The sequence below is a fragment of the Dicentrarchus labrax genome, unplaced genomic scaffold (genome assembly GCF_905237075.1).
Source record: "Dicentrarchus labrax unplaced genomic scaffold, dlabrax2021, whole genome shotgun sequence".
In the NCBI taxonomy this organism is placed as follows: domain Eukaryota; kingdom Metazoa; phylum Chordata; class Actinopteri; family Moronidae; genus Dicentrarchus; species Dicentrarchus labrax.
The window spans coordinates 23,976,059-23,988,179 of record NW_026136718.1 but is presented as its reverse complement, the minus strand read 5'-3'; the positions used below and the strand labels follow the sequence as shown (position 1 = coordinate 23,988,179).

The following is a 12,121-nucleotide window of genomic DNA, read 5'->3' as shown; positions in this document are numbered from 1 at the left end:
AATTAAAAAGATATTCAAAATTAGCTTTATAAACTAATGTCAAATAAAGTATTGAAAAGACAGCTAGCAAATCTCTCTTTAAATGTTTGTTTATAACTCCAGCCCTGTAACTACATTGCAGACAGTAACCCAGTAAACCAATCAGCACTGCAGCAGCATTTTTTTACATGATATTGATCGTTCTGTCCCAGTTTGCAAATAATTTAACATACAGTTTAGAGAAATTAGATTTTGTAACTGATTTGTTGGCATTTGCACTATGAAATTATTTAAAGCTACATTAAATTATTTTTTTTGCCACTTATGGGCAGAGGAACACTGACATATTATCACCTTATTATCATGAGGAAATATCTGTCTCTTTAGCTGTGAGCTGCAAAACTGGATGATTATTTTTCGTTGGCTCATCACTACGAATGACTCACGTTACACATCGTAATTTAAACCACGGTTGATACAAAATATTGATAACTTTATCTTCTATAGTACATTAATAGATTTTTTTGGCCAATGTAGCAAAGCCAGTTAAAAATAACTTGCTCAACTGCATATAAATATACTAACATCAACTGATATCGCAAAAAAATCAAGGTAGCTGATCAACAAACAAAGCCACTACATAAGTAGGTCTTTTTTTAGTTTTATGCATCAGCAAAAGCACTGTGGACATATAAACAATATGGTATGAAGTTTTATTATATTATGTAATAAAACGCTATTTAAATTGATTGTTATTGAGGCTGGTATCAAAATCATTAATCATTACTTAAATATCAGATAAAAAAATCTGATTATATATCAGCTAATATCAAACAGTGACGCACCAGCTGATGCATGTGTCTGACCTTAATGTTCTGATAAATCATTCAGACGTTGAATAAGTGTTCAAAAAGAAAGTCATTATTTGCTCTAGAATGATAAATATTTGCGATTATGGTGATGATGACGGATTTTCCCACATATAAACACAGTGAAGAGAGTGTTACAGACAAAGCAACAACCTCCGTCTGTTGTGTGGACCTAACTGAGGTCTACTGATGCGAATTCTATTGTATAAAATGAAGACATTGGCATTTGCAGCTGCATAGGCCCGGGATCAATCAGTCTGAATAATAAAGCCCAGTAATTATAGGCTGTGATTCCAGCTTACAGCAAGGCTTTCTTCTTTTTCCTCACTTCGGAGTGCTCGCTCAACATCAAGTGTGGTGCTGTTGTCTTTTACAATTCTGACACTTAAGCTAGCGTGCTCACATTAGAAACCTGGCTAATGGACACACTGAGTAAGGTCACTGCTGCAATAAACACTGTAATGAAGGCAGATGCACGGCAATTGTAGAACAAAAAAAAAAACATCAAGGATTTTGATGAGGAAGTCTCAAAAAGTGTTTTGTCTGTTTCCTGCAGATCTCTGTAAGTAGGAGGTAGTTAGTCTCTCTTATTCATGCTGGATTGCTGTCAATTCCTGGCGCTGCCTCTTCCTTAAATGGACTGAGATGACAAGGCTATTACTGCAGTGTGGGTCGTCTCTTTTTTGGGTTTCCTTATTCTTTGTTTTTAATATATATATATTTTGGGGCAGTTTTTATTAGATAGGACAGCTCAAGGTGAACAGGATAGTGGGAGAGAGAGAGAGAGAGAGAGAGAGAGAGAGAGAGAGAGAGAGAGAGAGAGAGAGAGCATAACATGCAGCGAAGGGCCATAGGTCGGACTCAAATCCATGGCCGCTGCAGCAAGGACTCAGTCTTGGTACATCGGTTGCCAGCTCAACCTGGTGAGCAACCAGGGTCACTAATCTGACAAATGTATTGCTATTCAAAGAGATTTCTAATTGATGGAGCTGAGCAGAGTGACTATAACTAATTATCCAGCAGTCCACGAGAGCCACTTAAGGCATCACAGTAATTCTAAGGCAAACAACCATTGCAGTAAACTAAACTGGAGTCACCAGGTGCATGAAGACCACTTGCTTCAGACAAACCTCCTATATTAAAACACAGTGTCAACGACCAATATTCTCTGGGCTTCTGCAGGCCTTTCTTAACCTTCAACAGGCATAAATGTCAACTAACTGTATCTTTCTTTAAGATAAACACACAGTTTATCACACTCCAACCCCCATCCCCAGAGCAGAAGACTGGTTAGTCTATGTCAACAATGAAAAGACCAAAACCAACAATGTGTTTGTCTGACTCCCACTTCCCTGAGTCTGTCTGTGGTTCTCAGCCCCAAGCTCATTGGTTCCCACTGAAGACGTAAATTCTTTATAAATGGGTCATGAATATTTTTTCTAAAGGCTAAATCCTTTCTTAAAAAAGCAGGACACTGTAGTTTTCAGCAAATGTTACTCAAACAGACTATTTTCAGCAGCGGATTGACACACATTTGGTGCTCTAGTGAGTGCTTACAGCATCAGGACGGTGTATTAGGGACTGACTGAAGACAAACTACAGTGAGTGTAATGAAGGAACATGTCACCACGTGTAACGTTGTGGTTCACTAATGTGTTCTTAACAGATCTTGGTCAACAATTGAGGTCTATGGCACAGATAAATAAGCAATTTAAGTCTTTTAAACAATACTTGCTAATAGGTGTTTGTATTGTTGACAATAATAAAAGCAGTATCATCGTACTTATCCATTAAAACCTTAACTGACTTCCTGGTGTAATAGCTAAAACAAAATATAACAAGATAAGGATTTGAAGAACAATTTCTGATTGGAAAGGTTTGACAAGACCAATAAGCAACAAGAGACTGAAGTGATTACATGGAAATGAATCAGATCTTACCTTGTGTCGGCACTTCAAAACAACACCATAGGCACCTGGAAACGAGAGCAAACAGTGTGTTTAACAGAGATTCACCACAGCTAATCTCTTAATGAATATTCATGTATTCCAAACACTACTTTTGCCTTGCAAGTCGAGCTACCGCATTTGAAAGCCGACCCACATGAAATAATAACAAAAAACAGCATAAATTCAATTGAAAAATGAACAATTCCAGTAGGATTTGGTTTTAAATCCTCTCCTTTTTAATACTTCTCATATGTACGCATGAATTAAGGAAAAACATCCCCCTCTCTAAAAGGACAGGTGGCTCAGAAAGTAGGACACAAGTGTTGGCGAGCTACTGTAGTTCTGATGTTATCGACCCTGGCAGTCACACACACACATCCCCTGAGGGTTCAAGAGGAATTCTAGGACTGAGCAGGCATATGACGAACTGCTCCGTGCTCCTTCACGAGCACATCAGTGCTGCGAGGAGTCGTTTTCTGTATTTACATTTACAATGTAGATACCTAAAAGACAGAAGTTGAGAAAAGTGCAACAAATGCTGTTGCGCTGCCACCTTTTGACTCCAGTGACATAAAAAACATGAAAGATCAGACAGGTGGTTTTGTATGTTTTAACACATTAAGTACAAACTGAATGTACTTGACATTCCTGCTGAAGAAGAAAAATGAAAAATGTTTATCGGTTGACTTCCTACATTAAAGGCAGTTATTGGTTTTCATTTATTCTAAAAAGCTATGAACTTGAAGGCAAACTTCCCTGCCATTCATTTTCCTCCTTAGATGAAGAACTGGACATAATTGCATAATATTCTGTGTATTTTTAATTGCTAGGGTGAGCCCACATGCTGCACTCAGTCCTAAAGGATTTACAAAATTGACTGACCTCAAGATCACTGAGGAAAAATCTATGATGCTGAATCAAGTGGAGCGCACTGTGCCATTGAGTGCAAAGGCAGTAAGTAGAGCTGGACTGGAAAACTTCTACAACTAAAAGTGCTGACTTCCTTCCAGACCGACTCATCTTTGGACAGGCACTCAGCCTTCAAAATCCAGCTCAAAGTTTCCCTGTGTCTTCTAGAGACAAATTATACACACATTATAAAACTTCTAGGATGTGGGAGTACGAGTGTAAAAACTGGGACAAGTGGGTGGCCTCACCTCAGGGCCTCTGCCACTTCATATCAACCAAGTGGCTCAAGGAAAAAGCAGAGCCATGAGAAGCATTTCGGGGGGAATATAACTATCAAATCACCCTGTCCCATTTATATTTACAACAATGAAGCTGAATCATCCAAGCCACCTCTTCATTTCTTCAGTAACAGCACAGGAGTATGAATTCAGGTCACAGTACCTACCTTCAGTTTTTCCATGTTAAAAATCTTGCTGATGAAATATTAAAAAATTGTCCTTTACCTTTTTGAGTTGAGTTATTGAATCATGAACAACAGATCAGGCTTTTAACGGCCCTGTTCCACAAGCAAAATGGTTATAAACAATCAAATGATTGCTCACTGAAAAACCTTGCAACAAATTTGTGGGTGTACAACCTCACATGAAAAGCTGTGGCTGAAGACTAGACTGGGCTAGTAGTCACTGTTGCAGATTGAAAATGTACAGAAAATGCTTTTCACACTGTGACATACTGCAGTGGCATTAAATGAGAGCGCTCACCTTCACCCACGATCCCAAGGACTTCAAATTTATTCATTACATCACCGATGTCAGGGATCTTCATGAAGTCAAAAGGTATGTTGTGTGAGGCGCATGGAGCTCAGGCGGAGGGGGTCCAGCTACAGGATGGCATGAGGTGGCTAGCTGTTGGCTCCCGATGGGCGTGTGCCAGCTGAAAGCCATAATATCCAATACATGCCTTCTTCAGTGGCTCGCTTTTACCTGCACACAAACATACCAGACCTTTCATACACGCTCACACACATATAGATAGATAGATAGATAGATAGATAGATAGATAGATAGATAGATAGATAGATAAATAGATAGATAGATAGACCATAGTTAAGTGCCAAAACCAGTCGAGAAAATTATTGTGAGATGGACTGGGTCCTATAAATGCCAGAATGCAATTTAAAAGCATCTTTAAGGTAGCCTATATTACCGTCCCTTCATCAGTCAAACTCTATGCCTCCAGTTTATAACACAGGTTTCCTGATGACTGAATAACCCTGATGGCCTCGTCAGGGTTATTTTGTCAGACTTCAGAAAGCTCCCACTAGAGCCACAGAAGACTTTATACAACTGTTTTCACAGGCTGAGTAGTACTATCAATGATGAGTTAACCGACCTTTATGTTTAAAATCAGTGGAGAGCCCCTTTAACATAAGTAAGGTGTCATATTCCATGCCTTATACACATATAGCTTACTATACCTTATAAAAATAAAGGAAAAAGATACCATTAATTGATGCAAAGTTCCTTGCTGGATTCCTACCTTTTATCTCAGCGAGTGAAACAGTACCACGTAATCTCTTAATGTGATCAAAGAATCTCCTCTGGTATCCACACACTCTTTACTCTTATTGAATCAGATAAGACTCCAGATACCACTTTCTCCATTTCATCCTCTCCTTGCTGGTAAGCTCAAGGACTTGTGTAGCCTACTCACACTCCCAGTCTCCTACGGTGCTGTGGGCACAGGAGCTGCTCATCAGTATGCAAAACCTCGGCACCAAAATAAACTCTGTCTCCCAGAACACTTAACGCCGCTGTGTGGTCTATTACTCCCTTATATTACTTAGCCGAACACCATCAGCACAGGTAAACTGACAGCAAGTGAAGGAAAACGTGAGGAGGACGATACGAGACAAAACAGTAACACAGAGAAAATGCTTTCAGTCATCTGTTCTTTTTAAACACGAGTGTGTTAATGTGCTTCCTCCTTCCTTCTCCTCATTTCACAGCCTACATGCAGTGGCATGCAGCCTATTGTTTTCCAGAGCAGATTTCAGCCAACTACTCTCCAGGCCCAGACCTAGAAGGCTAATATGATCAGGAATGCACTGGGCATTGCTGTGGATCATATATTTTGTCTCTATCAACAGAATGACTCATGCGTGGTAATGGACTGAGTCTGTGGAATTCAAAATGCAGGACCTTTAAACCTCCTCATATGATCAATGCACTATTATCTACGCCTGGATTTGGTTTACGGCCATTAAAATGAGACATAGTGGGAAGAATTTGGTAAAAACAAGGGATGTAGCTTACAACGTCACTGCCATTTTAGGGTAACTTGTATACACATTTTTTGGGCACTCCAAAAAAATGTATAATAACAGCAACAACCAGCAACAACACTTACATTTATGGTAAAATGTTGCATTATGATAAAACATGTGAAAACAATTGCTGTTTATGTAAACATGTGTCATACAATGTCCTGTTGCTTCTTGTTACAAACCTCTCACATCTTTAACAGCAGCAAACACACACAGGAGGGCGAAATGTGGCTGTCAAATGATTGTTTTTAACAGGGACTGTAGCTCGGCTGTGTGTGTGTGTGTGTGTGTGTGTGTGTGTGTGTGTGTGTGTGTGTCTGATAGCTACGACTGCCCACAGAATGACTGTAGCTCCCACATTTTCAATGCAGAGCAGCAATAAATCCAACAAGTCAAACATATGGCTACACTCAAGCCAACTTAGTGCAAATGGCCTCACATTAACAGTTTCCTAGCCCGGACTCTGGTTAGTTAACGCTGCGTTATAATGAAGCTAGTTGTGTTGCCTTGGTGTTCTGCCTGATTCACAAAACATACAAAACCGCAAATTAGCTCAAAACAAACCTCAAGCTTTGTAAACGTTGCCTTTTCTCGTGAGCTTTCACAGAAGATATTCACATTATACTTAACGCCTACAATTCTTATCTTTATAATGATAAATTAAACTACTCACTCAGTCACTGTTTGGGGAAAATATGATGGAACTGGGCCGATATATCCACCCACCAACGGAGATATTTTCATTGCAGCAGGCAGCTACAGTAACTGGATCGTGCGGTTGACAAGCTGCAAGCAGATCACCAGGCAACAGTTTGAGTGGCGTGACGACGGCCAATGAAAACGCTCGAAACGCTTGTTTATTCCAACGCCCCCTTCATTTGGACCAATCAGCGAGCAGAATGCCAATGGGGGAGAAAACTGTGTTGCGGTCTGAGGGTGTTTCGTATGAGGTGGATATTATTGTTCTAATTTCTCAATTACATAATTCACAAGATCACACCCTGCTTTTCATATGATAACACAAGTTATCTAAAGGCCATGCCGAAGTACATATAGCGGTAGAAACTTTACATGATAAGGATGATATAAAGCAACTCAATTCATGAACAGATTGCAAATATTTGAATTTTTCCTTGCTCATTGGTAGCAATCCACCTCACCACTGTCCACAGGTTGCAGTGTGAGGAGTTTCTGATGTAGTTTAATTTTTGTACTTTTCTTCAGTGAAAGTAGTGTCATTTTGCACTTTATCTGAGGTAAATGTGTAATAAAATAAGATATTTAGTGCCTCCTGACAAGTTTTTTTTCAAACATGACAAACCTACAGTCATGCTCAATTTAATTTTCTTCAGTTAATGAATGTGAATTTATTTTCCAAATGATAAAACTCAGATTATGAACTGAAAAGTGTTCAGTAGGGCTTTTTGGATACAAATTCCATTAAATGTCTACTGAATTAAATGTGGAGAGGGCTGTCAAACCCTATGATTATATTCCACATCCTCATAGATAGAAAATTAAAAGCTATCTGTGTAGCCTGTGTCTTTATCCATGACCCCATTCTCATTCAGACCAAAGGTGAGCTATTGGCATTCAAAACACTCTGTAGGATCCATAAGGCTTTTTCCATCTTTGTGCTGTCCCATGAAACCATGCTGCCACCCACAGGATGAACCTGAAACTGAATAAATAAAGGTACAATTTACTGTGGTGTTTCATGTTTTCCTCATCTATTGCAAATGTCTGTGCAGAGTGCATTAAACTCACTTCTTTGGAAATATATGGTTTTATAATCAACATGAAATCTTCCAGACAAAACATCCACTGATAATCTCACTGGTATACATACTGTGTGTAAGGAACTACCAGTAATAATGCAGAGGTAAAAGGGGTCCTAAGCAGAGACTGATCTCCATATCAAATCTCCATCCAGACTTTTTGATATTTTGATACTACCTGTGATACTCATCTGATGGGTCCCAAAATAGTACTAACATCTATTACTGTATTTAATGTACTATATCTTGATTGATAATATCCACAGGCATGTGCTGGTGAATGTAACATCACCTAAGGTAACATCAATTAAAATATTATTAACACAATCATAACTCTGATCACAATCATAATAGAGCCATCACCTTCAACTTCCATTAGCCTGTCAGCATGGAGTAAAATAAATACCCTCTGTGAACATGTAGTAGGCTTATTACTAACCAGTGATGAAGATTTTAATCAATTTCAATGATTTCTATGAGAAACACCTGAAACGAATCTTCATCATACTTCACTTCAGGACATACAGATGTCTTTACAGAGAAGAAGCATAGTTAGAAAGATTGAAGCAGTCTGGTTTGATGCCATGGGTTGGTTGACTGAAATCTGTGTTCTGCATTTCAACCAATTTTGGGAATGTGTCATATCTCTTCTGCCAGGTTAGTAATCCTCAATCATGTGTCATAGTGCTCACATGTGGTAGAGCAGTGAGGTCTACCTATAGTAACAAACTGCTTTGTGGAAAGAAAATTGCATTGATTATGAATGATTGAATGATGAATAGTTGGCATGTTTTGAACATTTTATTTGAGAGTATTCATATTATCTAATATGTATACTTAACAAATAAATATATAGTAAAAATGATATTGTTTAGTTATGTTTCCCTATGGATTATTTAATTAGATACTACACTGAGCAGTTTTGCTTTGGAATTGATTATTGATTTTCTGGACCTCAATAGCCTTATTCCTATAGCAAGTTCTCCTCATGCTTGCAATTCAGCTTTTTAAATAAACTTCAGCTTCACCACTGATACTGAAGACAACACACTGATTACGAGGATGATTATGCTGACTAATTATAAGGGTGAGAAAGTCCTATAACGGGCTGTAGAGTGAGTTACTGTATGTCATAGAGCCAGTGTTTTCCTACTGAAGCCTGGAATAGCACAGATCACCTCGACATAAGGACTAAATGTTACTGGGCTAACAAAGAGTTTATTTTACACTAACAATATCAATACTGTTGACCTATTTGCCAATGAATGACATGTTTTGTATAGCCTATTAACAATAGAGATCTAAATGTTTCATCTGTTTACAATCTGTGAATGAGACCACAGCTCTGCCTGCTGAGCTATGCTAAGATATATTATCTTTTCAGGCATGTCAGCTTTGATTTTGTGTTTAATTGTTTTGTTTAACTATTCAGAATTCAGCTGTGCTTTTTAATGAAATATCTTGAAAACAGTACTGTGACTGTCTTTATGTGAAATGGTTAGAAACGGTGACAGAAAACTAAATAATCAAACATTTATATTTGTATGCTCAGCTGTATGCTTACACATCTCTACAGTAAATGATTGTTGAAGCCTACTAAAGGCCCATGATAAGTTAACAGTTGTGTAATATTTGGAAATAAGTATCTTATTTGCATAATTATAATCTTAATAATGAATTATTCCTTTAATTATAGGGCTGCCTGTGTTTCAGGCATGAATTTTGCTATAGAAATAAAGTTTATGTTTGTTGTTATTATTAAGTTCAATTCAACCTTTACCAGGAGCAGCATGTAAAAGTAGCATTACTATGTAACCTTTTAAACAATAAGGTCTTATTATCATATTATCATGATAACATCTTGATTAATTTTTCACTTTAATTTTTTTAAATGGTTAAAAGTAATTTTTTTGTATTATGTATACATGCTGCTGAAAAATATTCTGAACCAAATACAGAATGGTTTGTTTGGGCAAGGTGGGACTCAAACTACTTCCTTTGGGAACCACTCCTGATCAAGAAAAAGTCTTCTACACCTATCCACTGCTGGCTCTAGACAGTCCGGGTTTGAACCATGAACTTTCTGCCTATGAGCCACAGCTCTACTGAGCTTTGCAGCCCCCCTCCACCTCCTCACTACTACCAACTACTAAACTGCTGAATGGCTGCTAAACTGAATTGCTGACTTCAAAAGTTGATTATTATTAATAATAATAATAATAATAATAATAATAATAATATGGAAAAGGTGGAATATGTGAAGATTTGATGAAAAGCTGACGCCATAGTGAATGATATTCAAGTTGGAAAGTGGGAAAGAGTCTAAATACTATGAATAGGACTGAAAAGTTGAATAAATGCCATATGTTCAAGATGCTTAATATTATAAGATTGGAATTTAGATTAAAGCTAGAACAATACTTGAAAAGTATCTATTTGCCTGCCTGTCTGTCTGACTGTCTGTCTGACTCCCTGTCTGTCAAACCATGTTAATTAGGTCACCTCAATCAGCTGTGTGCTCCCATCTACAGTGAAAGGTTGCCATGGTGATGGTGTATGCTTAGTGACTCCTGGGTCAGAGGCTGCATTTTAAAGAGATCTTAGCTGAGGCACACCTCTCATGATTATGCTTCTAGCGCCTAGAGTGCCACTTCTATCACCTAATTGCCAATATTATGCAAAATAAGAGAACCTGCTGACCCACAGTGGGTGAGATTTGTGTGTGCAAAGTCAAAAATGTGCCCAGTCTGTTTTCCTTCCATAGTTACATGTCTGCGACCGAAACAAATTTTCCTACGTTTTGATGTTTGTGGAGTGAAAACTGTGGCCATTAGAGCAAGTTGAAGACAAGATTTACAGATGGTTTTAAATCTTCTCTGAACATTTTGCACAATACACACTGATGTAAAAGTCTCAGAAGGGCGGATTTTTTTGTGAATTTTGAACTGGGATTGTGTAAAAAATGTGAAAGATATGAAGAAACTGAATCAATGTGAGAAAGTTCCATTTGTTGTGAACACTTTTTGAAGTTTGAATAGAGTTTCTATGTGAATGAATGGATGTGTGAGAGAGGTTGAAGATGAGTGGGTTTTATTTTCTGATTAAATTGCATTGTGATTTTGTTTAAAAAATATATATATTTGAAAAGTTTTAATCGGATTTGAAAGTTAAGTTATAGCTCAAATGTCTGAAAGGTGTGGAACATTTGAGAGAATGGAGTTTCTACCTAAAAGTATGGGAGCATTTAACCATCAGGATGAATGGGGTAAAAATCTATGAAAAAAAACTGTAATATTTCTGAAAGGTATCAAAAATCAAAATAGAAGCATCCCTCTCCAAATTGAGCTAAATATTTTGAGATTTGAATTTTTAGTATGAGAACATTTGAATGAAGTTTCTACAATGAAAAATGTGGAAGAGTTAGGTACCAAAAAACGAGGCAGACATTTTCTAGTAGAAGAACAAGGTTATCAGCATTCACAGCCAATGAGCACAGAGAAACTTTTCACTTTCAGCAGATGAATGTGAAAACATCCTTCTAGTGTCAAACTCTGCACATACATCATTCAAACAGAACTACAGTGTGATGTTTGAATGCTGTCTGTGCAGACAACAAGATAAGAAACAACATCCCTTACTAATCTGTACATTATTTTATTAAATATAAAATTAGAATCAGAAAATGTAGCCCACTTAAAGTATAAAAAGTAAAAGTACTTAAAAGTGTAAACCCTGTAAGTGTTTATATACTGTATATCAAATTGTTGAATTACTATTCCTGATGCAAATGCGTCAAACTGTAATGTAATTGTTAGAAAAATCTAGACTGTATGGGAAATTGTGGGCGGGGGAAAACACAGGAGTTTGAAACTCAACTTGATTCTGAGTCATGTGCTGCTAACCTGGTGGCATACAAATAACACTAACTTTCATAGAAATGTAATTTATTTTAATCTAGTTTGGGCTTTCGTTTTTTGCTCTAATTTGCCTACTTTTCCCCGATTATTTTACCCTGAATTTAGCTGTTTTAGGGTTTCATATCATATTATTTCATTATTTGTTTAGCATTATTATATTGTATTACTCTCATATGTTTATTAATATGCTGCAATCTGACAAAAGCGTTCCTTTTTTCAATCAATTCTCAAATTGTTTACGTATTCACTTATAAACATGTCTATTATTGTACACCAATGTAGCCTATTGGATGATATAATTCAGTCCCACTCATTACTTCTTAAAATAGCAGCATGTTGTCTGGATTGGCCTTTTCAGTGATCAAGGTTTCTGTGACTACATTACAATTTGTTT

The 12,121-nt window shown here is 37.3% G+C and overlaps 1 protein-coding gene across 5 annotated transcripts in view; it reads right to left on the bottom strand.

The window, feature by feature from the left end:
- LOC127350327 (cyclin-dependent kinase-like 5) overlaps window positions 1-6,830 on the bottom strand; it is a 35,270-nt gene extending 28,440 nt beyond the window's left edge. For 4 of the 5 annotated variants that reach the window (XM_051376832.1, XM_051376836.1, XM_051376834.1 and 1 more), the window contains exons 1-3: window positions 6,706-6,830; window positions 4,468-4,689; window positions 2,789-2,823 (exon numbers count right to left, since the gene is read on the bottom strand). In XM_051376832.1, the coding sequence (XP_051232792.1) occupies window positions 2,789-2,823; window positions 4,468-4,531 (99 nt within the window). In that variant the 5' untranslated portion in view covers window positions 4,532-4,689; window positions 6,706-6,830. The other variant, XM_051376833.1, reaches the window with a different exon arrangement.
- Window positions 6,831-12,121: the final 5,291 nt, after the last annotated feature.